A 22,702-nucleotide genomic window follows, 5' to 3' on the forward strand; every position below is an offset into this window, starting at 1 on the left:
AATAGAGTGTGAGAAAATTTAATTGGAAAAGGTAGAAAAAAAGGAAGGAAAAGGACGAAAATGACCTATATACGCGCTGCCCATGGGTTTGCCGCGAAAATTAGGAAGCGCATAACAGTGCTAGGGGAAGCTGGTTTAAACCCTAGAGATATTGGTTCCTCCATTGCATGCTGCCACCGCTTCCTCCGCCGGGGATTACCGTCGTTCATCGACGTTTCGTCTTCACTTCAGAGAGTATCAGCAAAAGAGATAATTAAAGTTGCGATTTAAGGAGATGGCGGAAGAGCAGGAGAAAGCAGAAGCTGAACTCAAGCAAAATCCTAAAAGACGCAAGAAGCATGCTTTTCCCTATGGCAATTACCAAAGTTACTATGGATACCGGGTATTTCTCCTGACCTATTCTTCCCCACTTACCTCGGAGTTCTAGGTTGCCCTTCTTGGGTCTTCACGTGGTAAATATAGTTCTGAGAAGTATTCTCGATTGTCTCCGGTTTCTGGTTAAGATTCGAACTATTATCGGTTAGTGATAGAAACGAGAATTTAAAATTTCGAGAATTGGTGTAGACCAGTTAAGCTTGTTTTTCCAACTCCAGTGCTCTAATAATTTATGATTCGTTCTTATTCGGCCGACAGAAATGTGCGTTACCCCTAGTTGCGTTTTCTTATTTTTTGTGTGGCAGTTAGGTCAAAAATTTGTTGAAGATCCGCGTCTAAAGGTTTTCAAGAAAGAATGGTTTGAAGGCAAGGATTGCTTGGATATTGGTTGCAATAGTGGGATGGTTACCATTCAGATAGGTAGCAATACTTCAATCTCAGTATTTATANTAAAAAAAAAAAAAAAAAAAAAGGATTCATACGTCCTTATCATGTGCAGTAATTTTATGAACTTCTTACTCATTTTACCAAAGGATATGCATGGAAGTCTCAAGTCTGAAAAGAAGTTTATATGCATGTTGCAGCAAAGACAATAAAACTATAGCAACTTCTTGTCATTTCGCTATGAACTTAAAACTGTCTTTTGTGCATCTCAGTTCAAGAAAGCTCTGTTATCACTGGCTATTTTATTGTTCATTGAAGATTGTGGAAGTGCTTTTTCTCAAATACTAGAGCTCTTTACTTATGCGGATAACTTTCTTTTCGCAGCTAGAAAGTTTAATTGCCGGAGGATTCTTGGCGTTGATATTGATCCCGGTAAGATTTACTCTAAAAGCTCTACAACTTCCATTGCAGATCCACTTTATACTTCTACAAAGTACATGAAAGCGGTTTTGTGAATAACTATCTTCTTTGGAGGTCTAAATCTTAATTGATGATGCATTCTATCATTAACTATTTTAAGCACTTGTAAATTAGTCATGTAAATTATAGCCTGGGATGGTTGGATGCTGATTTATTGTTCGACTATATTATTAGGGAGATTAGTTGGAGAATTCTTATACAAAAAATGTAATTGAAGGGTTTTACAGAAAAGGGTAGATATTAAAGGAGGTTGTTGATAAGGGTACGTGTGATACATATTTCGATCTAAATAGTCTTGAGTGGTATGCCCTTTCCCGGTCCCCTATGGGCTGTAATTATAACCTGTAACACGCATATTTTTTTGGCTTTGTCCTATCGGATTGCCTCTTAGTAACTTACTTCATGGGTGGGAACTCGAATCTCTGTTCCTCCTTTATATTGATAGAATCAAAGCTCGTGACCTGAAATTATTGAGGGAACTTACATTGTTTGTTGAACTACATGGATCATAGTGACTTCATCAATACGAACTCTATCTTTTACTGGTGGCTTTAGTAATAATCACATCATGTTCTGGTAGTTATGTTAGGAGAAAATATATCTCAAAAGTTAAAGAATTGTTTGTATACCAAGGTACTTAGCCAGAGTTGATCTCCCAGTCTTTCTATACAAATGATTGCTGAGTTTCCAACCTGAACTTCTCTTTATGCAAGATCGAGTTGACGATGCTTACCGGAATCTAAGAAGGGCAAGAATAAATGTTGGGAAGCCGGATAATGGTTTGGAGCTTGGTGCTTCTGGAGCTTCGAAGAGAGATACAGAAGCTTCTACAAGTATTTCTTCTTCCAAAGAACATGATCTTCATACCGATGTTTCCTTCCAACAGCAGAATTTTATATTTAGTCAATATCCACCTGAGAAGCACTATGATACAATTCTTTGGTAAGTTAATCTTTTTATCTTAGGTGTTGTGTATTAATGCTATTTGTTTTCTTGACCCTTGATACATCTCCCTTCTGGGGTCACAATATGCGTTTTTTGTTTTTTTTTGTTTTTTCTGTACTGCAGTTTGAGTGTAGCAAAGTGGATTCATCTAAACTGGGGAGATGATGGTTTAATTACATTGTTTTACAAAATTTGGAGACTGCTTCACCCGGTACTTGCCTTGTCATACACCTATGCACTTTGTGTTAAATGGTCCTAAGATCAATAATAACCATCCTAAGATCAATAATAACCTTGGTCAGTTATATGTTTGTATTTACTTTAATGTTCGATTAAGAACCTTCTTAATTATGCATTCATTCTGAAAAGGCAGGGTGGCATTCTTGTTTTGGAGCCTCAACCTTGGAAGTCTTATGAAGCCAACTATAGTGTTTCCGAGGTAAAAAAATTCATGCATCCAAATTGTTAATCAATAATTACTTTTAGTCAAACTTGAATTTTTTTTTGGGTGCTCTTCTAGCATCTCATATCATATTGCCTTAGATCGCTGATCGTTCTAATGCAGACAACTAAAAAGAACTTCAAGTCTATAAGGATCCTTCCAGAAGAGTTCCAAGAGATACTCCTAGACAAGGTATTTTTATGATTTATTTGGCTTAGTTTTACAAACAGCATCAGTTTTCACTAACTTCTGGACAAAATACCACCCCAGATTGGGTTCAGAACAGTTGAAGCCTTAACCACCGGCTTGTCCCACAGCAATACAGGAGGATTCAATCGACCAATTTTTGTTTTCCAGAAGTGAATGTTTGTTAATCTGGACATCTGAACCAAATTGAATGCAGAGAGCCATCAGCTGGTCTTTAGTAGTAGTTAGTTACAGGCCTTGTTTAGTTTAAATAGTACATTACATATTCCAGACATGGTAAAGAGTGGCTGTTTTTGAAGGGTGCCGTCTGTAGTGGGATCCCTGTCACTTATGCGTAGGTGCTTTTTGAAGGCTTGTTGTAAGCTTCTGCTTTTTGATATTTACGTCGTTATCCTTTTGAACAATCTGAACGCTGATATATATTACTATTCATGTACCGTTCATTTATCATTTTCACTCATAACTAAGTTTAAACCTTTCTCTGTGTGACAACAAAGTTGTTTGTCTTGTTTTGTAACCCGAACAAGGTGACAGTTGATGAAAATGTAATCAAAATAAGTCTTTTAATTCTGCTCAGTTTGTATCAAAAAAGAAAAGAAAAGAAAATGTACTTCAAAAAGTGCTTTGCAATCCAAATAGTTCCCGAAGTGGATGCTAAATCGCTCTAAGATAAATTATCTTTAAGTTTCTTTAATTTTCTTTCAGGATATTATTATTTTGAACAAGTATTTAAACTTAGAAGTCTTGAAGAGGTTTTTAACATCTTGACTAGTCGTAGTCTGAGTGAATCCAATCCTATCCAGACTTCTTCCCAACCAAGCTCACCTGACTTGTCTTTGGTTGCAGGAATGGATCTTAGTCAATGATAGGGTTAGGAATGTCTTAGAGCAAAGTTAGGTGCAGATTAACCATTGGGTGTCCTTCACAGTTTCACAAGCTGGTCCTCCAGACAGCCATTGACAAATTCCGAGTTAAATATGGTTGATTTTGTAGCTATTTCATTTCCTCAACCACTAGAGGCAAAAGGTCTTTTCTTAGAAGTTGATTTGCTTTGACCTCAGTTTCGAATATTTTCCAGTTTGCTACAAAAGAAAGCATTTGTTTCTTTCTGGATAACTCTTCCCAGGGTCATTTTTCATGGACAGGTCTGTCTAAAGAGTAAAAAGTGATTTCAGTTTGAATCTATAGGAAAGCGTGCAGTATCAAAAGGTTCCTTTCTGTAACTATCTTTACCTCCCTTACTTATTTGCATGACTTGTGTTCTTCATCCTAAGCCAAATAATTTTGTGCACTAATACTTTGTAGGCTCCTCAGTCCCAAGATTTCACAGATCAAGCAAATGGGAAAGCAAGTTTTATATGAAACATGTATCCATTTATCCATTTTTGAAAATAGTAAGAACGGTACATCGAAACCAATCATAAAGCTACGAACTTGCAAACAGGGTTTCTCTCAAAGAAGGAAAAAATAGCATTTTTGGTACACAACTGAGTGTGAGTGTGATATTGTTATTGCTGGTAGTCATGCTTGTATTTGTGTTAGAACTGCCGTCTATAACATTCTGGTGGCAGTACCCCACTGGATCGTTTACGTGTAGGGTCTAAGCAGTAATCATATATCATGTATTTCTGGCGGATTTCCCTAAGTTTGGTCGACTGAGAAGCACTTAGCTGTGCATAAACTGGAGAAGTCCACCAGTTTGTAGGGGAGTTGGAGGAACATTGGCTAATGCTGAGCGCTCCATTCCAGGGACAAGCTCTTAGCCTAAAGCGGCGAAATCTAGCCGTGAACGGTGCATAGGACCAGTTGGTTTTCACGCGCCCTCCTTGAGTTGCCCAATCCTGTGCATTCCACAAACTGGTATATAACCTCATACCTTGCTTGTTAGGGAAAGCTGTTTTTAGCTTCGGGGCGTTCTCGTAGTTCCGGAAAACTCTAATTGGAATACTATCAATATACCACCTGAAATCATCCAGATCACATCATGTTCTTATTGGGATCAATTTTCACCATATGCTTTTAAGTTGATCAAATTTTCACTTACACAACAGCATTAGGATTCCAGTGAATTGTGTAGTTGTGGAAATCAGCAGTTGGGTCGAACCACGGTCGAAACTGCTGTTCTCTGTGTCCCACACCCTGAACGAATATGTTTGTATGAATGGTATAAGGCTCTCCAGTGGCATTCCCCAAGAACTCAAAGTCTACCTCATCATGATGGCTACCTTCAGAAGATAGCTGCAAAAATTTTAAGATGAAGAATAAGCACCAGAAAAACTGTGTAATCTATGTAGATTGGTCAGGTATTTTTTCAGCATTGAACCATACATAAAATGCCGTTACTAATCCCGCAGAATCTCCTGGAACGAACTTGATCTGAGCTTCAAAGCTTCCAAAAAGGAAATATCTCTTTGACTTTGCTCCCGAGCCTGCAACAACAGTACCATTCTTGGCGGTCAAAGGTAAGTACTAGATGAATTTGTTCATTTTTCACATTCACAGTTCTGAGAAACATGGAGATATGGTCAAGAAAGCAAGAAATGACATAATTTCACCTGAGCTTTGGTCCAGAACAAGCTGAAGGTCATCCCCTTCTATTTTGGACTGACTATTTCCCCAGAATAGGGCCATGTTTTTTGACGTCATGGCATCAACTACCATGTGATTAGACACAATCACACACACCAAAAATGCTATTGAAAGAGATTGAAACCCTTCCATTTCAATCCCAATATCAGGAAGCTCTTTCTGTCTTCCTAATTTCTGGGATTGGGATGGGATGTTTCAAAGATTCAAGTTTCTGATCCCTTTATAGCTTGCATTTCCTCGTCTATTATTAGACATTGGCTATTTCAATCTTTAATTTCCTGAATAAGAGCTATAATTGTATGAATTACAGCTTTGCACACTTAAAAATAGTAAAGTTGAAAAGGTCCTTCGTTGCCGTGATAGAAACCGGTTTTTCTCTATTAATTCGNCCACAAACTGGTATATAACCTCATACCTTGCTTGTTAGGGAAAGCTGTTTTTAGCTTCGGGGCGTTCTCGTAGTTCCGGAAAACTCTAATTGGAATACTATCAATATACCACCTGAAATCATCCAGATCACATCATGTTCTTATTGGGATCAATTTTCACCATATGCTTTTAAGTTGATCAAATTTTCACTTACACAACAGCATTAGGATTCCAGTGAATTGTGTAGTTGTGGAAATCAGCAGTGGGGTCGAACCACGGTCGAAACTGCTGTTCTCTGTCTCCCACACCCTGAACGAATATGTTTGTATGAATGGTATAAGGCTCTCCAGTGGCATTCCCCAAGAACTCAAAGTCTACCTCATCATGATGGCTACCTTCAGAAGATAGCTGCAAAAATTTTAAGATGAAGAATAAGCACCAGAAAAACTGTGTAATCTATGTAGATTGGTCAGGTATTTTTTCAGCATTGAACCATACATAAAATGCCGTTACTAATCCCGCAGAATCTCCTGGAACGAACTTGATCTGAGCTTCAAAGCTTCCAAAAAGGAAATATCTCTTTGACTTTGCTCCCGAGCCTGCAACAACAGTACCATTCTTGGCGGTCAAAGGTAAGTACTAGATGAATTTGTTCAATTTGCACATTCACAGTTCTGAGAAACATGGAGATATTATCAAGAAAGCAAGAAATGACATCATTTCACCTGAGCTTTGGTCCAGAACAAGCTGAAGGTCGTCCCCTTCTATTTTGGACTGACTATTTCCCCAGAATAGGGCCATGTTTTTTGACGTCATGGCATCAACTACCATGTGATTAGAGACAATCACACAAACCAAAAATGCTATTGAAAGAGATTGAAACCCTTCCATTTCAATCCCAATATCAGGAAGCTCTTTCTGTCTTCCTAATTTCTGGGATTGGGATGGGATGTTTCAAAGATTCAAGTTTCTGATCCCTTTATAGCTTGCATTTCCTCGTCTATTATTAGACATTGGCTATTTCAATCTTTAATTTCCTGAATAAGAGCTATAATTGTATGAATTACAGCTTTGCACACTTAAAAATAGTAAAGTTGAAAAGGTCCTTCGTTGCCGTGATAGAAACCGGTTTTTCTCTATTAATTCGTAAGCTATAGTTTCTTGGTTCAAATGGTGTAGAAAGGTGAGCGGCGCCCCCAACTTGATAAAGGGTACGGGGCATAATGCTAAGAAAGTATGAACTATATGATATGAATTCTCAAATTAATGATGCATTTTATCATTCACTATTTTAGGNTGTAATCTATGTAGATTGGTCAGGTATTTTTTCAGCATTGAAACATACATAAAATGCCGTTACTAATCCTGCAGAATCTCCTGGAACGAACTTGATCTGAGCTTCAAAGCTTCCAAAAAGGAAATATCTCTTTGACTTTGCTCCCGAGCCTGCAACGACAGAATCATTCTTGGCGGTCAAAGGTAAGTACTAGATGAATTTGTTCATTTTTCACATTCACAGTTCTGAGAAACATGGAGATATGGTCAAGAAAGCAAGAAATGACATAATTTCACCTGAGCTTTGGTCCAGAACAAGCTGAAGGTCATCCCCTTCTATTTTGGACTGACTATTTCCCCAGAATAGGGCCATGTTTTTTGACGTCATGGCATCAACTACCATGTGATTAGACACAATCACACACACCAAAAATGCTATTGAAAGAGATTGAAACCCTTCCATTTCAATCCCAATATCAGGAAGCTCTTTCTGTCTTCCTAATTTCTGGGATTGGGATGGGATGTTTCAAAGATTCAAGTTTCTGATCCCTTTATAGCTTGCATTTCCTCGTCTATTATTAGACATTGGCTATTTCAATCTTTAATTTCCTGAATAAGAGCTATAATTGTATGAATTACAGCTTTGCACACTTAAAAATAGTAAAGTTGAAAAGGTCCTTCGTTGCCGTGATAGAAACCGGTTTTTCTCTATTAATTCGTAAGCTATAGTTTCTTGGTTCAAATGGTGTAGAAAGGTGAGCGGCGCCCCCAACTTGATAAAGGGTACGGGGCATAATGCTAAGAAAGTATGAACTATATGATATGAATTCTCAAATTAATGATGCATTTTATCATTCACTATTTTAGGCACTTGTAAATTAGTCATGTAAATTATAGCCTGGGATGGTTGGATGCTGATTTATTGTTTGACTATAGTATTAGGGAGGAGAATTTTTATACCAAAAAAGTAATTGAAGGGTTTTACAGAAAAGGGTAGATATTGAAGGAGGTTGTTGATCAGGCTATGTGTGATAAATATTTAGATCTAAATAGTCTTGAGTGGTATGCCCTTTCCCAGTCCCCTATGGGCTGTAATTATGACCTGTAACGGACTTATATTTTTTAGCTTTGTCATACCGGATTGCCTCTTAGTAACGCACTTCATGGGTGGAAACTCGAACCTCTGTTCCTCCTTCATANAAAAAGGAAATATCTCTTTGACTTTGCTCCCGAGCCTGCAACGACAGAATCNGAATTTTTATACCAAAAAAGTAATTGAAGGGTTTTACAGAAAAGGGCAGATATTGAAGGAGGTTGTTGATCAGGCTATGTGTGATAAATATTTAGATCTAAATAGTCTTGAGTGGTATGCCCTTTCCCGGTCCCCTATGGGCTGTAATTATGGCCTGTAACGCACTTATAATTTTTAGCTCTGTCATACCTGATTGCCTCTTAGTAACGTACTTCATGGATGGAAACTCGAACCTCTGTTCCTCCTTCATATTGATAGAATCAAAGCTCGTGACCTGAAATTATCGAGGGAGCTTACATTGTTCGTTGAGCTTCATGGTTCATAGTGACTTCATCAATACGAACTCTTATCTTTTTGCTGGTGGCTTTAGTAATCATCACATCATGTTCTGGTAGTTATGTTAGGAGAAAATAGATCTCAAAAGTGAAAGATTTGTTTGTGTACCAAGGTACTTAGCCAGAGTTGATCTCTCGATCTTTCTATAAAAATAGTTGCTTNAACTCTTATCTTTTTGCTGGTGGCTTTAGTAATCATCACATCATGTTCTGGTAGTTATGTTAGAAGAAAATAGATCTCAAAAGTGAAAGATTTGTTTGTATACCATGGTACTTAGCCAGAGTTGATCTCTCGATCTTTCTATAAAAGTAGTTGCTTTGTTTCCAACCTGAACTTCTCTTTATGCAGGATCGAGTTGACGATGCTTACCGGAATCTAGGAATGGCAAGAATAGATGTTGGGAAACGGGATAATGGTTTGGAGCTTCAAAGATAGAGACAGAAGCTTCTACAAGCATTTCTCTTCCAAAGAACATGATCTTCATACCGTTGTTTCCTTCCAACAGCAGAATTTTATGTTTAGTCAATATCCACCTGAGAAGCACTATGATACAATACTTTGGTAAGTTAATCTTTTTATCTTAGGTGTTGCGTATTAATGCTATTTGTTTTCTTGACCCTTGATGCGTCTCCCTTCCCCTTCTGGGGTCACAATTTGCGTTTCTTTTTTTCTTTCTGTACTGCAGTTTGAGTGTAGCAAAGTGGATTCATCAAAACTGGGGAGATGTTGGTTGGAGACTGCTTCCTCCGGTAGTTACCTTGTCATACACCTATGTACTTTGTGTTAAATTGTCCTGAGATCATGAATAAGAACCTTCTGTATTTACTTTAATGTTTGATTAAGAACCTTCTTAATTATGCTTTCATTTCAAAAAGGAAGGGTGGCCGGCTGGGTGGCCGCCAGGGTGGCATTCTTGTTTTGGAGCCTCCTTGGAAGTCTTATGAAGCCAACTATAGTGTTTCCGAGGTAAAAAATTTCATGCATCCAAATTGTTAATCAACAATTACATTTTGTAAAACTCAAAAAAAATTTTGAGTGCTCTTCTAGCATCTGCTATCATATTGCCTTAGATTGCTGATCTTTCTAATGTTGACAACTAAAAAGAACTAGTTTATAAGGATCCTTCAAGAAGAGTTCCAAGAATTAACACCTATTTACAAAACACTCAGAAACTGAGTGCTTTAAATTTTTTGGGATGAAAAGCTTGGTAGGGTGGAGGGGTATTCATAGTAGAGGTTAAACAATTTATTCCAAAAATATCTCACCATTTTTTAAATCATTTTCCTAAAATACCTAGATATCTTTATTTCTAAAATCCTATATTATTTTCCTATGGAATTATCCTAAATGGGATCATACAATTATTGGGTTTATATTGGACAAATGTTGATATTTTAACATTTACCTCAGCACTCACTGCACCATGTTGAGCAACAAGTATGCTACTTTGTCATCTGTCTTCCATCTCATTTTTTACTTCAAGGCTCTCTCTAATGAAATGGCAGTATACCTCCACATACTTTGTGTATTGGTTGTCGCGATGAAGTTAGGAATGTGTTAGAGAAAAGTTATGTGCAGATAAACCATTGGCTATTTCATCTCCTAATTTACTAGAGGCAAAAGGTCTTTCTCAAAAGTTGATTTGCTTTGACCTTAGTTTCCAATATTTTACAGTTTGGTACAAAAGAATCCATTTGTTTCTTTCTGGATAACTCTTCCCAGGGTCATTTTTCAACGACAGTTTGAATCTATAGGAAAGCGTGCAGTATCAAAAGGTTCCATTCTGTACCTATCTTTGCCTCTCTACTTATTTGCATGACTTGTGTTCTTCCTCCTAAGCCAAATAATTTTGTGCACTAATACTTTGTAGGCTCCTCAGTCCCAAGATTTCAAAGATCAAGCAAATGGGAAAGCAAGTTTTATATGAAACATGCATCCTAGTAAAAACGGTACATCGAAACCAATCATAAAGCAATGAACTTGCTAACAGGGTTTCTCTCAAACATTGCTAACAGGGTTTCTCTCAAAGAGGAAAAAAATAGCGTTTTTGGTACACAACTGAGTGTGAGTGTGATACTGTTATTGCTGGTAGTAGTGCTTGTGTTTGTGTTTGAAGGGCCGTCTGTAACATTCTGGTGGCAGTACCCCGTTGGATCGTCTCCGTGTAGGGTCTAAGCAGTAATCACGATATCATGTATTTCTGGCGGATTTCCCTAAGCTTGGTCGACTGAGAAGCACTTGGCTGTGCATGAACTGGAGAAGTCCACCAGTGCGATAGTGTTATTGCTGGTAGCAGTGCTTGTGTTTGTGTCAGCATTCTGGTGGCAGTACCCCGTTGGGTCTACGTGTAGGGTCTAAGCAGTAATCATATATCATGTATTTCTCGCGGATTTCCTGAAGCTTGGTTGACTGAGAAGCACTTAGCTGTGCATGAATTGCAGAAGTCCACCAGTTTGTTGGGGAGTTGGAGGCACATTGGCTAATGCTGACCTCTCCATTCCAGGGACAAGCTCTTGGCCTAAAGCGGCGAAAGCTAGCCGTGAACGGTGCGCTGGCCCAGTTGGTTTTCACGCGCCCTCCTTGAGTTGCCCAATCCTGTGCATTCCACAAACTGGTATATAACCTCATACCTTGCTTGTTAGGGAAGGCTGTTTTTTGCTTCGGGGCATTCTCGTAGTTCCGGAAAATTCTAATTGGAATACTATCAATATACCACCTGAAATCATCCAGATCACATCATGTTCTTATTGGGATCAATTTTCACCATATGCTTTTAAGTTGATCAAATTTTCACTTACACAACAGCATTAGGATTCCAGTGAATTGTGTAGTTGTGGAAATCAGCAGTGGGGTCGAACCACGGTCGAAACTGCTGTTCTCTGTCTCCCACACCCTGAACGAATATGTTTGTATGAATGGTATAAGGCTCTCCAGTGGCATTCCCCAAGAACTCAAAGTCTACCTCGTCATGATGGCTACCTTCAGAAGATAGCTGCAAAAATTTTAAGATGAAGAATAAGCACCAGAAAAACTGTGTAATCTATGTAGATTGGTCAGGTATTTTTTCAGCATTGAACCATACATAAAATGCCGTTACTAATCCCGCAGAATCTCCTGGAACGAACTTGATCTGAGCTTCAAAGCTTCCAAAAAGGAAATATCTCTTTGACTTTGCTCCCGAGCCTGCAACAACAGTACCATTCTTGGCGGTCAAAGGTAAGTACTAGATGAATTTGTTCAATTTGCACATTCACAGTTCTGAGAAACATGGAGATATTATCAAGAAAGCAAGAAATGACATCATTTCACCTGAGCTTTGGTCCAGAACAAGCTGAAGGTCGTCCCCTTCTATTTTGGACTGACTATTTCCCCAGAATAGGGCCATGTTTTTTGACGTCATGGCATCAACTACCATGTGATTAGAGACAATCACACAAACCAAAAATGCTATTGAAAGAGATTGAAACCCTGCCATTTCAATCCCAATATCAGGAAGCTCTTTTTGTCTTCCTAATTTGTGGGATTGGAATGGAATGTTTCAAATATTCGAGTTTCTGATCGCTTTATAGCTTGCCTTTCCTCGTCTATTATTAGACATTGATTATTTTTATCTTTAATTTCCTGAATAAGAGCTATAAGTGTATGAATTACAGCTTTGCACACTTAAAAATAGTAAAGTTGAGAAGGTCCTTCGTTGCCATGATAGAAACCGTTTTTTTTTTTTATTAATTCGTAAGCTATAGTATCTTGGTTTAAATGGTGTAGAAAGGCGAGTGGCGTCCCCAACTTGATAAAGGGCAGGGGGCATAATGCTAAGAAAGTATGAACTATATGATATATGAATTCTCAAATTAATGATTCATTTTATCATTAACTATTTTAGGCACTTGTAAATTAGTCATGTAAAGTATAGCCTGGGATGATTGGATGCTGATTTGTTGTTTGACTATAGTATTAGGGAGGAGAATTTTTATACCAAAAAAGTAATTGAAGGGTTTTACAGAAAAGGGCAGATATTGAAGGAGGTTGTTGATCAGGCTATGTGTGATAAATATTTAGATCTAAATAGTCTTGAGTGGTATGCCCTTTCCCGGTCCCCTATGGGCTGTAATTATGGCCTGTAACGCACTTATAATTTTTAGCTCTGTCATACCTGATTGCCTCTTAGTAACGTACTTCATGGATGGAAACTCGAACCTCTGTTCCTCCTTCATATTGATAGAATCAAAGCTCGTGACCTGAAATTATCGAGGGAGCTTACATTGTTCGTTGAGCTTCATGGTTCATAGTGACTTCATCAATACGAACTCTTATCTTTTTGCTGGTGGCTTTAGTAATCATCACATCATGTTCTGGTAGTTATGTTAGAAGAAAATAGATCTCAAAAGTGAAAGATTTGTTTGTATACCATGGTACTTAGCCAGAGTTGATCTCTCGATCTTTCTATAAAAGTAGTTGCTTTGTTTCCAACCTGAACTTCTCTTTATGCAGGATCGAGTTGACGATGCTTACCGGAATCTAGGAATGGCAAGAATAGATGTTGGGAAACGGGATAATGGTTTGGAGCTTCAAAGATAGAGACAGAAGCTTCTACAAGCATTTCTCTTCCAAAGAACATGATCTTCATACCGTTGTTTCCTTCCAACAGCAGAATTTTATGTTTAGTCAATATCCACCTGAGAAGCACTATGATACAATACTTTGGTAAGTTAATCTTTTTATCTTAGGTGTTGCGTATTAATGCTATTTGTTTTCTTGACCCTTGATGCGTCTCCCTTCCCCTTCTGGGGTCACAATTTGCGTTTCTTTTTTTCTTTCTTACTGCAGTTTGAGTGTAGCAAAGCGGATTCATCAAAACTGGGGAGATGTTGGTTGGAGACTGCTTCCTCCGGTACTTACCTTGTCATACACCTATGTTACTTTGTGTTAAATTGTCCTGAGATCATGAATAAAAACCTTCTGTATTTACTTTAATGTTTGATTAAGAACCTTCTTAATTATGCATTCATTTTGAAAAGGCAGGGTAGCCGGCAGGGTGGCATTCTTGTTTTGGAGCCTCAACCTTTGAAGTCTCATGAAGCCAACTACAGTGTTTCGGAGGTAAAGGATTTCATGCATCCAAATTGTTGATAAACAATTACATTTAGTCAAACTTAAAAGAAATTTGATCTTTCTAATGTTGACAACTAAAAAGAACTAGTTTATAAGGTCCCTTCAAGAAGAGTTCCAAGAATTAACACCTAGAAAAGATATTACAAAACACTCCAAAACTGAGTGCTTTAAATTTTTTGGGATGAAAAGCTTGGTAGGGTGGGGGTATTCATAGTAGAGGTTAAACAATTTATTCCAAAAATATCTCACAATTTTTTAAATCATTTTCCTAAAATACCTAGATATCTTTATTTCTAAGAACCTAAATTGTTTTTCTATGGAATTATCCTAAATGGGATCATTCAATTATTGGGTTTGTATTGGGCTAATGATGGTATTTTAACATTCACCCTCAGCAGTCGCTGCACCATGTTGAGCAACAAGTCTGCTACTTTGTCATCTGTCTTACATCTCATTTCAAGGCTCTCTCAAATGAAATGGTAGTGCACCTCCACATACTTTGTGTATTGGTTGTCGCGATGAAGTTAGGAATGTGTTAGAGAAAAGTTATGTGCAGATAAACCATTGGCTATTTCATCTCCTAATTTACTAGAGGCAAAAGGTCTTTCTCAAAAGTTGATTTGCTTTGACCTTAGTTTCCAATATTTTACAGTTTGGTACAAAAGAATCCATTTGTTTCTTTCTGGATAACTCTTCCCAGGGTCATTTTTCAACGACAGTTTGAATCTATAGGAAAGCGTGCAGTATCAAAAGGTTCCATTCTGTACCTATCTTTGCCTCTCTACTTATTTGCATGACTTGTGTTCTTCCTCCTAAGCCAAATAATTTTGTGCACTAATACTTTGTAGGCTCCTCAGTCCCAAGATTTCAAAGATCAAGCAAATGGGAAAGCAAGTTTTATATGAAACATGCATCCTAGTAAAAACGGTACATCGAAACCAATCATAAAGCAATGAACTTGCTAACAGGGTTTCTCTCAAAGATGAAAAAAATAGCATTTTTGGTACACAACTGAGTGTGAGTGTGATACTGTTATTGCTGGTAGTAGTGCTTGTGTTTGTGTTTGAAGGGCCGTCTGTAACATTCTGGTTGCAGTACCCCGTTGGATCGTCTCCGTGTAGGGTCTAAGCAGTAATCACGATATCATGTATTTCTGGCGGATTTCCCTAAGCTTGGTCGACTGAGAAGCACTTGGCTGTGCATGAACTGGAGAAGTCCACCAGTGCGATAGTGTTATTGCTGGTAGCAGTGCTTGTGTTTGTGTCAGCATTCTGGTGGCAGTACCCCGTTGGGTCTACGTGTAGGGTCTAAGCAGTAATCATATATCATGTATTTCTCGCGGATTTCCTGAAGCTTGGTTGACTGAGAAGCACTTAGCTGTGCATGAATTGCAGAAGTCCACCAGTTTGTTGGGGAGTTGGAGGCACATTGGCTAATGCTGACCTCTCCATTCCAGGGACAAGCTCTTGGCCTAAAGCGGCGAAAGCTAGCCGTGAACGGTGCGCTGGCCCAGTTGGTTTTCACGCGCCCTCCTTGAGTTGCCCAATCCTGTGCATTCCACAAACTGGTATATAACCTCATACCTTGCTTGTTAGGGAAGGCTGTTTTTAGCTTCGGGGCGTTCTCGTAGTTCCGGAAAATTCTAATTGGAATACTATCAATATACCACCTGAAATCATCCAGATCACATCATGTTCTTATTGGGATCAATTTTCACCATATGCTTTTAAGTTGATCAAATTTTCACTTACACAACAGCATTAGGATTCCAGTGAATTGTGTAGTTGTGGAAATCAGCAGTGGGGTCGAACCACGGTCGAAACTGCTGTTCTCTGTCTCCCACACCCTGAACGAATATGTTTGTATGAATGGTATAAGGCTCTCCAGTGGCATTCCCCAAGAACTCAAAGTCTACCTCGTCATGATGGCTACCTTCAGAAGATAGCTGCAAAAATTTTAAGATGAAGAATAAGCACCAGAAAAACTGTGTAATCTATGTAGATTGGTCAGGTATTTTTTCAGCATTGAACCATACATAAAATGCCGTTACTAATCCCGCAGAATCTCCTGGAACGAACTTGATCTGAGCTTCAAAGCTTCCAAAAAGGAAATATCTCTTTGACTTTGCTCCCGAGCCTGCAACAACAGTACCATTCTTGGCGGTCAAAGGTAAGTACTAGATGAATTTGTTCAATTTGCCCATTCACAGTTCTGAGAAACATGGAGATATTATCAAGAAAGCAAGAAATGACATCATTTCACCTGAGCTTTGGTCCAGAACAAGCTGAAGGTCGTCCCCTTCTATTTTGGACTGACTATTTCCCCAGAATAGGGCCATGTTTTTTGACGTCATGGCATCAACTACCATGTGATTAGAGACAATCACACAAACCAAAAATGCTATTGAAAGAGATTGAAACCCTGCCATTTCAACCCCAATATCAGGAAGCTCTTTTTGTCTTCCTAGTTTGTGGGATTGGAATGGGATGTTTCAAAGATTCACGTTTCTGATCGCTTTATAGCTTGCCTTTCCTCGTCTATTATTAGACATTGGCTATTTTTATCTTTAATTTCCTGATTAAGAGCTATAATTGTATGAATTAAGAAAATAGTAAAGTTGAAAAGGTCGTTGGTTGCCATGATAGAATCCGGTTTTTTCTATTAAAAGAGCATGGGGTATAATGCTAAGGAAGTATGAACTATATGATATGAATTCTCAAAGATTGATGTTTTTTTTCTTACTCGGAAGAACAAATTTTTGATCGAGTTGTTCTAATTATGAACTTGGGTTTATATCATTGAAATTTCGTGATATTAATAAAATAGAGTTTTAGGAAGATTAAAATGATATTTTAATTTTTAATTTTATATATATATATATATAAACAGATATTTCAGTTGACAAACACAATTCTGAGTTCTTAAACAACTGAACAGAGAATCAGCTGAAACAACTGAACAGAGAGACTACGGAAGAAGATGATCGGGGATGTAGAGAAAATGGTTGCGATCGGTATGGTCTGGGGCGCTACCAATGCACTGATGCGCCGTGGCGCCCTCCTCTGGGACCAAGCTCTTAAATCTTCCTCCAATGCAACCCGCTCTTCAAACAAACTCCTCTCCTCCCTCCGTCGATGGCTCAAGCTCCTCTCGATCTGGCAGTACACTCTTCCTTTTTTGGTTAATCTCACCGCCTCTGCTACTTTCTTTGCCATTCTAAGCGATGCCCCAATATCGCTCGCCGTTCCGGTCACTAACGCCACAACTTTTGCTGCCACCGCTGTGTTTGGAATGCTTCTTGGCGAGGAAACTCGTGTCGGGTACGCTCTGTTTGGTACTGCTCTGATTGGGTTGGGCGTATGGCTTTGCATTAACTAATTCCGATTTGTGAATTGGAGAACTTAGATTTGGAGTTTAGTTTGTAATTGATTTGCTTATCATTCTAGGGTTTTATCGCTGCGATTGTAATTTTCCTCATTCCGAGATGCATGATATGAATGTCCAAAGGGTACTGTTGCGTTGGGTTGTGTTTGGTCTCTTCAAATTCGAAATTAATTTGTATAATGCCCTGAAAAAGGGCTGCTTGCCTCCGTTGACTTGTTTCCATCACTTGTTTTCTTCGTCTAAGTCAAGTTCTTTTTGTTGAGGATTATTGAAAGGAGTAGTCTCCGGTTGCCAAAAGCAAAACTATGAAAGCTTAGGTTTAAAATAGACAATATCATACTATTGGGGAGAATCATGGTTCCTTACACTTTGGTGCGAAGTAGAGCCCCTTTGTGTAACACGATTGCATAGCTTCTTGGCCTGGAGAGTGGACTGTATTTTTGCCGAACTCTTTGGTTATGGGTTCCGGGTCTAATAGATAGAGAGGAAGAGGAAAGTTTGTAGAGCTCCTAAGTTATAAGGCTTACATAGATAAAGCAATCGGAAAGCAAGTTTTATATGAAACATGTAAATCATTTTGGAACATGTAAACACGTATATCAAAACACGTATATCAAAACAATCAGAAAGCTATGATCCCACATAAAGGAACCAAGCAAGATAAGGAGAACTGATCTCTGAAAGAAGAAAAATGAACATTTTTGAAACACAGCCGAGTGCCATATTGTTATTGTTGGAAGTATTGCTGTTCTGAACACTGCATTAGCTGTTACGCAACATTGTGTTAGAACTGTCTTCTATAACATTCTGGTGGCATTTGCCCATTGAACCGTTTAGTGTCTTTGCAGTAATCATATATCATGTAGTTCTGCTGGATTTCATTAAGCTTAGCCAACTGAGGAGCACTGAGCTGTGCATAAGCTGGAGAAGTCCACCAGTTTGCTGGGGACTTAGCGGCACATTGACTAATGCTGGCTACTCCATTCCAGTAACAAGCTCTTGGCCTAAAGTGGCGAAAGCTTGCCGTGAATGGTGCGTTGGCCCAATTGGTTTTCACGCGGCCTCCTTGAGTTGCCCAATCATCTGCATTCCACAAGCTGGTATATACCCTCATACCTTGCTTGTTAGGGAAACCTATCCTTTGCTTTTCGTAGTTCCGGAAAACTCTTATTGGGATACCATCAATATACCACCTGACATTAGCACACACACTTGTTATGTTCTATCCCCAAGCAAATTGTTTAGTTCTTTAAAGCTGAACTTCAAATTTTTTTTTTCAGGATATTAATTCTCACTTACACAACAGCATTAGGATTCCAGTGAATTGTGTAGTTGTGGAAATCGGTCGTGGGGTCAAACCACACTCGAAACTGTTGTTCTCTGTTTCCAACTCCCTGAGTGAATATGTTTGTATGAATGGTGTAAGGCTGTCCTGAAACATTCCCCAAGAACTCATAGTCTATCTCATCATGAGCTGAACCTGTAGAAGATAGCTGCAAAAGTTCCAAGGTCAAGAATTAGTACCACAAAACTTATATATATATATATTTGTAACATCATCACGATCGATGTTGTGTCGTGGAGATTTAGCCTTGAACCGTACATAATACGCTGTTACTACTCCTGCAGAATCCCCTGGAACGAGCTTGATGAGAGCTTCAAAGCTTCCAAATAAGAAATCTCTCTTCGACTTCGCTCCCGAGCCTGCAACAACAGAATCATTCTTGCTGGTAAAAACTAACTACTTGATGAACTTGTTTATTGCATACAGGAAAGCAAGAAATGATATTATTTCACCTGTGCTTTGGTCCAAAACCAGCTGAAGGCTATCCCCTTCTATTTTGGACCGACTATTTCCCCAGGTTATGGCCATGTTCTTTGAAATATTGGCATCAACTACAATGTGATTAGACACAATCACACACACCAACAATGCTATAGAAAAAGACTGAAACTTCGCCATTTCAGTCCCAATATCAGGAAAGCTTCTTTTCTGGGATTGAAATGGGACGATTTGAAACTTCAAGCTAATGCTTGCTTTATATAGCTTGCCTTTCTTTGTTCATTGCAAGACATTGGGTTTTCTAATCATTAATTCGCAGAAGTCAGAGCTACAAATATATATATATATGAATTACAGCTTTGCAAACTTGAGGATTGAAAGTTGGAAAGGTCCCCTGCGTTGACATCATAGAATTTGGTATTTTTTTCTCTTCTTCCTTTGAATGTATAGCAACAATGTGCGTGCATGTTTTGATGGCCTGCTGTTCGTGAATTATAATTTGTTTGTTCAAATGGTTTAGAAAGCGTGTGGATCCATCGACTTGATAATGGCATGAAGCATAATGCTGAAGAAGGTATGAACTACGAATAGATTCTCAACACATCGTTCCACGAAAATTTTAGTTTATGTATGTTTATTATCGATCATGTTGAACTCTTCAATGTTTCATATCAACGAATATCTTGGCTATATTCATATTCTATTATTAATATCAGTTTGTTTTCATTAAGTTCTACAAAATAAATAAATGGGCAAGAACAATTACACAAAGTCTCACTTATATTAAATTCATAGACTAAAATTCATCTAAAAGCTTTCATTAATTAGTGTCAATTGAAATAATATTGAATTAATAATTAATGAATAAAGGTCGTGGGTTGGTGTAATGCAATTTATGCTGTGGGTTGCCAGCTAAGCTTTTGAATTGATATCTATATATCATATTATTATATATATTCATACTCAATAATATTCATCGTGCACAATATATATATATATATTTTTTTTTTCTCATAACAATTCACAAACTTAAATCTTTATTTTTTCTTTGGCTCAGGAAGAATGTTCCCTTGCAACCAAGCTGTCGTGTTTATAATTAGAGATGTTCATTAACTTAGCGGGAATAGATAATGGGGAGGGAGTGGAGATAAAAATGACTTAATTTTTTTATTATATATTTTAAAACGTTGTATTTAAATTAAAAATGAGTGTATTTAAAGTTATTTTAATTTAAAAGGGTTTAAATACTTCAAAAAAAAAAAAAAAGGAAGGTAATTTTACGTAGAAACTTGATGTTCGTGAAATAATCTCCTTGTAATGGAAGACGGGAATGGGGATGTCATTCCCTACCCGTAATTCTTATAAAAAAAAAATCAAATTTTGGGACAATAGAGCATAAAAAAATCCTTAGGTCACAGATGATTTATGGAATCTGTTAGTTGGGCATAATTGTATTAAAGTAATGTGTTTGAAGAAGGTGAGTTGTTTTGTGAAGGTTGGAAAGTCTGTCCTCTATATAAAGGCGATACCCTAATTGAAGGAGAAGGAGAAGGCCTACTTTTCTTCCTCAAACCTCAAAGATCTGCATGATAGAAGATGTGTGTCTGTTCTTCTCGATCTTTATTTCTTTAGGTTGACATCTCACCTATTATTTTTCTTCCATTCGATTCCAACCTCATCTAATTTCGTAATTGAAAATGCATGTTTTATGTCAGTCGAGTTAGTTTGAGATGACTTGGTTGAATGAGTATAGATTGGTCGAGGATTCAAAATTCTACGAAGTTTAGATATAGTATGAAACAATAGAAAATTACCCAGAGATGTATAGAACCAACTCAAGGTTGCTGGCTCGTTACGTGGACGCGTATATCTTAGTATGTTGTATAATTCGATTCATAGTTCCGAGAATGTAACAAAAAGATTCATGGGCATTCAACAAACATCATGTATATATCAATATAACCTCAAATGATCTGATGCTTGTTAGAAATATAATGTGTATGAAAACTTTAGTCTATGCACAAACATACATACAACAATAACAATAATCTCATGAGAGATATAAAAGGAAACAGGGAAAATGCTCTGAAGGGGTTTAGATTATTGAGAGTCTAAGTTCCAAGTCCAGTTCTTGGCTCTCACATGCTTCACAATTTTCACCCATTTCTTGCCTTCTGCTCTGTGCTGCCCACTGCACATAATCATCACTATCATACTCCAAATCACAACAACATAAAGGAAAGGCAGACCATAATATGGAGCTCACAGTACCTCTGCTTGTGGGTCTTGAAGATGAGATGTCATGTTTGGGTGTGCAAAATGTTGGGCTTCTAAGATGCCACCATTACTTGGATCCCATCTGTTCCCCACCAATCAAATCTTCTCACATTATTTCAAATTTGTTCATACCTTAAACTTTTGTAATTAAATTAAAATGTTGTTTAATTAAGTGTATATAATGACCTTGCTGCTGTGCTATGCTGAGAATCACCATCTCTCACCCTCCTTCCTTCACTTTCTCCAAACCCCATCTGCATTAACAGTTAAAGATCCCATTTTTATTACATTTTAATGTAATTTCTCCATAATTTTTGGAGGGAAAATGAAAAAATTGGTAAATAGTTTGGGATCTTGCTCTAGGGTTCTTAAACCTATAAGATAATCAACTAACCCCCATAGTTAAGTTACTTACCATAACATTTGAGGGGAAGCCATAAGACGGCGAGGAAGAAGTCGACACCGGTGAATATCTATGGACGTTCGTCAACTCAGATTCCTGAAATAACAATTAAAGTCAACTTAAATAGAGCTCAACTGATGAATTGAAAAACAACTTTTTAAGAGAGTTACGTTATTGAAAGCGTAAGAAGTGGGATGAAAAGCAGCCGAAGCAATTTCGCCATGCAATCTGATCTTCTCAAGCTGAGCAACTCCAAGTCCTCTCTGGGGCTGCCTTGGCTGCTTATCAGAGCCACCCTTCTTCCCTCGTCTCGACGAAGACGATGAAGACGATGACGATCCAGTCCCTCGTTCGTTCCCCAAACTCGGCTCCCCATAATAACCACTCCCCATTAACAACAACTTCTTGAACCGAAGAAGAAGAAGAAGAAGAAGAGGATTGGGTGAGGAATCAAGAGGGCCAGGGATCTGAAAACTGGAATCCTTTAAGCCAGTTTTTGAAAACAATAATAAATAAATAAATAAATAAAAACGAATGATGCATAGCTGGATGAGATTGCGTTAAGATTTTGAGTGCATTAATAATATAATTTTAACTTTTAATATTATATATTCCTTTGCAAACTTCATCTCTTTTCTTTCTTTTTCTTAATTAATTAATTATTTTATTTTAGTTTATTTTATTTTCCATTTTAATACGCATTTTCCCGACTTTCTTGACTACAACTTGAAAGCGATCGTCTTAGATTTTCCTAATTTATTTAATTTCCCTCTAATTTATTTAATTTTATGTTAATGTATGCTCTTATTTTTCCCATCTGCCACGTCATCCTACCAAAAACATATATATTCCCTTATACTATTTCTTTATTTTCAAAAATATTTATTTAAGAATTGAAACTTAATATCTTAATGTGTTCATTCAATTTTTTATTTATTTTTTAATGAAATAAAATTGTTTTGGTCATTAACTGCATGATTTAAAAATTGAAACTTTAAGCTGGATTAGTAAAGTTAAAATAGAGTACAAAACTTTTCTTACTTTTCACTTATTTATTTATTTTAGTCAACATTCAGTTATTTAATTAAT

At 37.6% G+C, this 22,702-nt stretch overlaps 8 protein-coding genes and 2 long non-coding RNA genes across 17 annotated transcripts; 4 read left to right on the forward strand and 6 right to left on the reverse strand.

The window, feature by feature from the left end:
* The first annotated feature begins 96 nt into the window (after positions 1-96).
* On the forward strand, positions 97-14,702 carry LOC111780235 (probable RNA methyltransferase At5g51130). Of its 6 annotated transcripts, none has more exons than XM_023660579.1 (9): positions 97-382; positions 681-795; positions 1,144-1,191; positions 1,953-2,181; positions 13,482-13,545; positions 13,677-13,754; positions 14,162-14,245; positions 14,419-14,519; positions 14,615-14,702. In XM_023660579.1, exons 1-8 carry the CDS (start codon positions 275-277, stop codon positions 14,488-14,490), a joined length of 798 nt encoding a protein of 265 aa, XP_023516347.1. In that variant the 5' UTR covers positions 97-274; the 3' UTR covers positions 14,491-14,519; positions 14,615-14,702. The 6 variants fall into 6 exon arrangements, with proteins under 6 accessions (XP_023516347.1, XP_023516348.1, XP_023516349.1 ...); XM_023660580.1 differs by having other exon boundaries at positions 14,165-14,245; XM_023660581.1 differs by lacking the exons at positions 13,482-13,545; positions 13,677-13,754; positions 14,162-14,245; positions 14,419-14,519; positions 14,615-14,702 and adding exons at positions 9,340-9,403; positions 9,534-9,620; positions 10,329-10,429; positions 10,525-10,612.
* Positions 3,686-4,223, forward strand: LOC111780242. Its single transcript, XR_002812820.1, has 3 exons — positions 3,686-3,859; positions 3,979-4,042; positions 4,139-4,223. It is a non-coding gene; the product is annotated as an uncharacterized LOC111780242 (long non-coding RNA).
* LOC111780233 (probable xyloglucan endotransglucosylase/hydrolase protein 26) lies at positions 4,191-5,770 on the reverse strand. Its single transcript, XM_023660575.1, has 4 exons — positions 5,389-5,770; positions 5,162-5,262; positions 4,878-5,071; positions 4,191-4,795 (listed from the first exon to the last, which is right to left on the reverse strand). The coding sequence occupies exons 1-4, from the start codon at positions 5,552-5,554 to the stop codon at positions 4,372-4,374; spliced, it is 885 nt and encodes a 294-aa protein (XP_023516343.1). The 5' UTR covers positions 5,555-5,770; the 3' UTR covers positions 4,191-4,371.
* Positions 5,840-8,259, reverse strand: LOC111780237 (probable xyloglucan endotransglucosylase/hydrolase protein 26). Of its 2 annotated transcripts, none has more exons than XM_023660586.1 (3): positions 7,364-8,259; positions 7,137-7,237; positions 5,840-6,199 (listed from the first exon to the last, which is right to left on the reverse strand). In XM_023660586.1, exons 1-3 carry the CDS (start codon positions 7,527-7,529, stop codon positions 6,002-6,004), a joined length of 465 nt encoding a protein of 154 aa, XP_023516354.1. In that variant the 5' UTR covers positions 7,530-8,259; the 3' UTR covers positions 5,840-6,001. The 2 variants fall into 2 exon arrangements, with proteins under 2 accessions (XP_023516354.1, XP_023516355.1); XM_023660587.1 differs by lacking the exons at positions 7,137-7,237; positions 7,364-8,259 and adding exons at positions 6,290-6,390; positions 6,517-6,643.
* LOC111780234 (probable xyloglucan endotransglucosylase/hydrolase protein 26) lies at positions 10,653-12,529 on the reverse strand. Its single transcript, XM_023660577.1, has 4 exons — positions 11,964-12,529; positions 11,737-11,837; positions 11,453-11,646; positions 10,653-11,370 (listed from the first exon to the last, which is right to left on the reverse strand). Exons 1-4 carry the CDS (start codon positions 12,127-12,129, stop codon positions 10,965-10,967), a joined length of 867 nt encoding a protein of 288 aa, XP_023516345.1. The 5' UTR covers positions 12,130-12,529; the 3' UTR covers positions 10,653-10,964.
* LOC111780239 (probable xyloglucan endotransglucosylase/hydrolase protein 26) lies at positions 14,641-16,583 on the reverse strand. The gene is made up of 4 exons (XM_023660590.1): positions 16,029-16,583; positions 15,802-15,902; positions 15,518-15,711; positions 14,641-15,435 (listed from the first exon to the last, which is right to left on the reverse strand). Exons 1-4 carry the CDS (start codon positions 16,192-16,194, stop codon positions 15,030-15,032), a joined length of 867 nt encoding a protein of 288 aa, XP_023516358.1. The 5' UTR covers positions 16,195-16,583; the 3' UTR covers positions 14,641-15,029.
* LOC111780238 (transmembrane protein 234 homolog) lies at positions 15,631-18,126 on the forward strand. 2 transcript variants are annotated; one of them, XM_023660589.1, is made up of 3 exons: positions 15,631-15,935; positions 16,656-17,086; positions 17,999-18,126. In XM_023660589.1, the coding sequence occupies exons 2-3, from the start codon at positions 16,746-16,748 to the stop codon at positions 18,033-18,035; spliced, it is 378 nt and encodes a 125-aa protein (XP_023516357.1). In that variant the 5' UTR covers positions 15,631-15,935; positions 16,656-16,745; the 3' UTR covers positions 18,036-18,126. The 2 variants fall into 2 exon arrangements, with proteins under 2 accessions (XP_023516357.1, XP_023516356.1); XM_023660588.1 differs by lacking the exon at positions 17,999-18,126 and having other exon boundaries at positions 15,633-15,935; positions 16,656-17,283.
* LOC111780240 (probable xyloglucan endotransglucosylase/hydrolase protein 26) lies at positions 17,432-19,146 on the reverse strand. The gene is made up of 4 exons (XM_023660591.1): positions 18,948-19,146; positions 18,754-18,854; positions 18,450-18,643; positions 17,432-18,343 (listed from the first exon to the last, which is right to left on the reverse strand). Exons 1-4 carry the CDS (start codon positions 19,111-19,113, stop codon positions 17,935-17,937), a joined length of 870 nt encoding a protein of 289 aa, XP_023516359.1. The 5' UTR covers positions 19,114-19,146; the 3' UTR covers positions 17,432-17,934.
* Positions 18,115-19,623, forward strand: LOC111780241. The gene is made up of 4 exons (XR_002812819.1): positions 18,115-18,250; positions 18,431-18,659; positions 18,780-19,350; positions 19,454-19,623. It is a non-coding gene; the product is annotated as an uncharacterized LOC111780241 (long non-coding RNA).
* Positions 19,624-20,892: 1,269 nt separating this feature from the next.
* Positions 20,893-22,051, reverse strand: LOC111780236 (protein SPEAR3-like). Its single transcript, XM_023660584.1, has 5 exons — positions 21,784-22,051; positions 21,626-21,709; positions 21,397-21,464; positions 21,205-21,292; positions 20,893-21,124 (listed from the first exon to the last, which is right to left on the reverse strand). Exons 1-5 carry the CDS (start codon positions 22,003-22,005, stop codon positions 21,029-21,031), a joined length of 558 nt encoding a protein of 185 aa, XP_023516352.1. The 5' UTR covers positions 22,006-22,051; the 3' UTR covers positions 20,893-21,028.
* Positions 22,052-22,702: the final 651 nt, after the last annotated feature.

The sequence above is a fragment of the Cucurbita pepo genome, chromosome LG18 (assembly GCF_002806865.2).
Source record: "Cucurbita pepo subsp. pepo cultivar mu-cu-16 chromosome LG18, ASM280686v2, whole genome shotgun sequence".
NCBI lineage: Eukaryota > Viridiplantae > Streptophyta > Magnoliopsida > Cucurbitales > Cucurbitaceae > Cucurbita > Cucurbita pepo.

Excerpts from the sequence above, each read along its gene's own strand:
- LOC111780237 (XM_023660586.1), bottom strand. The coding sequence starts at position 7,529 with ATGGAAGGGTTTCAATCTCTTTCAATAGCATTTTTGGTGTGTGTGATT. Across the intron at positions 7,238-7,363 it reads TGTTCTGGACCAAAGCTCAG|GCTCGGGAGCAAAGTCAAAG; the intron begins GTGAAATTATGT and ends CTGTCGTTGCAG. Across the intron at positions 6,200-7,136 it reads GATTAGTAACGGCATTTTAT|CTATCTTCTGAAGGTAGCCA; the intron begins GTATGTTTCAAT and ends AAATTTTTGCAG.
- LOC111780234 (XM_023660577.1), bottom strand. The coding sequence starts at position 12,129 with ATGGCAGGGTTTCAATCTCTTTCAATAGCATTTTTGGTTTGTGTGATT. Across the intron at positions 11,838-11,963 it reads TGTTCTGGACCAAAGCTCAG|GCTCGGGAGCAAAGTCAAAG; the intron begins GTGAAATGATGT and ends CTGTTGTTGCAG. Across the intron at positions 11,371-11,452 it reads TGGAATCCTAATGCTGTTGT|GTGGTATATTGATAGTATTC; the intron begins GTAAGTGAAAAT and ends GGATGATTTCAG.
- LOC111780233 (XM_023660575.1), bottom strand. The coding sequence starts at position 5,554 with ATGGAAGGGTTTCAATCTCTTTCAATAGCATTTTTGGTGTGTGTGATT. Across the intron at positions 5,263-5,388 it reads TGTTCTGGACCAAAGCTCAG|GCTCGGGAGCAAAGTCAAAG; the intron begins GTGAAATTATGT and ends CTGTTGTTGCAG. Across the intron at positions 4,796-4,877 it reads TGGAATCCTAATGCTGTTGT|GTGGTATATTGATAGTATTC; the intron begins GTAAGTGAAAAT and ends GGATGATTTCAG.
- LOC111780236 (XM_023660584.1), bottom strand. The coding sequence starts at position 22,005 with ATGGGGAGTGGTTATTATGGGGAGCCGAGTTTGGGGAACGAACGAGGG. Across the intron at positions 21,710-21,783 it reads CTTCTTACGCTTTCAATAAC|GAATCTGAGTTGACGAACGT; the intron begins GTAACTCTCTTA and ends TTGTTATTTCAG. Across the intron at positions 21,125-21,204 it reads TTCAAGACCCACAAGCAGAG|TGGGCAGCACAGAGCAGAAG; the intron begins GTACTGTGAGCT and ends GATTATGTGCAG.
- LOC111780240 (XM_023660591.1), bottom strand. The coding sequence starts at position 19,113 with ATGGCGAAGTTTCAGTCTTTTTCTATAGCATTGTTGGTGTGTGTGATT. Across the intron at positions 18,644-18,753 it reads GAGTAGTAACAGCGTATTAT|CTATCTTCTACAGGTTCAGC; the intron begins GTACGGTTCAAG and ends GAACTTTTGCAG. Across the intron at positions 18,344-18,449 it reads TGGAATCCTAATGCTGTTGT|GTGGTATATTGATGGTATCC; the intron begins GTAAGTGAGAAT and ends TGCTAATGTCAG.
- LOC111780235 (XM_023660578.1), top strand. The coding sequence starts at position 275 with ATGGCGGAAGAGCAGGAGAAAGCAGAAGCTGAACTCAAGCAAAATCCT. Across the intron at positions 383-680 it reads AAAGTTACTATGGATACCGG|TTAGGTCAAAAATTTGTTGA; the intron begins GTATTTCTCCTG and ends TTTGTGTGGCAG. Across the intron at positions 1,192-1,952 it reads TGGCGTTGATATTGATCCCG|ATCGAGTTGACGATGCTTAC; the intron begins GTAAGATTTACT and ends TCTTTATGCAAG.
- LOC111780238 (XM_023660588.1), top strand. The coding sequence starts at position 16,746 with ATGATCGGGGATGTAGAGAAAATGGTTGCGATCGGTATGGTCTGGGGC.
- LOC111780239 (XM_023660590.1), bottom strand. The coding sequence starts at position 16,194 with ATGGCAGGGTTTCAATCTCTTTCAATAGCATTTTTGGTTTGTGTGATT. Across the intron at positions 15,712-15,801 it reads GATTAGTAACGGCATTTTAT|CTATCTTCTGAAGGTAGCCA; the intron begins GTATGGTTCAAT and ends AAATTTTTGCAG. Across the intron at positions 15,436-15,517 it reads TGGAATCCTAATGCTGTTGT|GTGGTATATTGATAGTATTC; the intron begins GTAAGTGAAAAT and ends GGATGATTTCAG.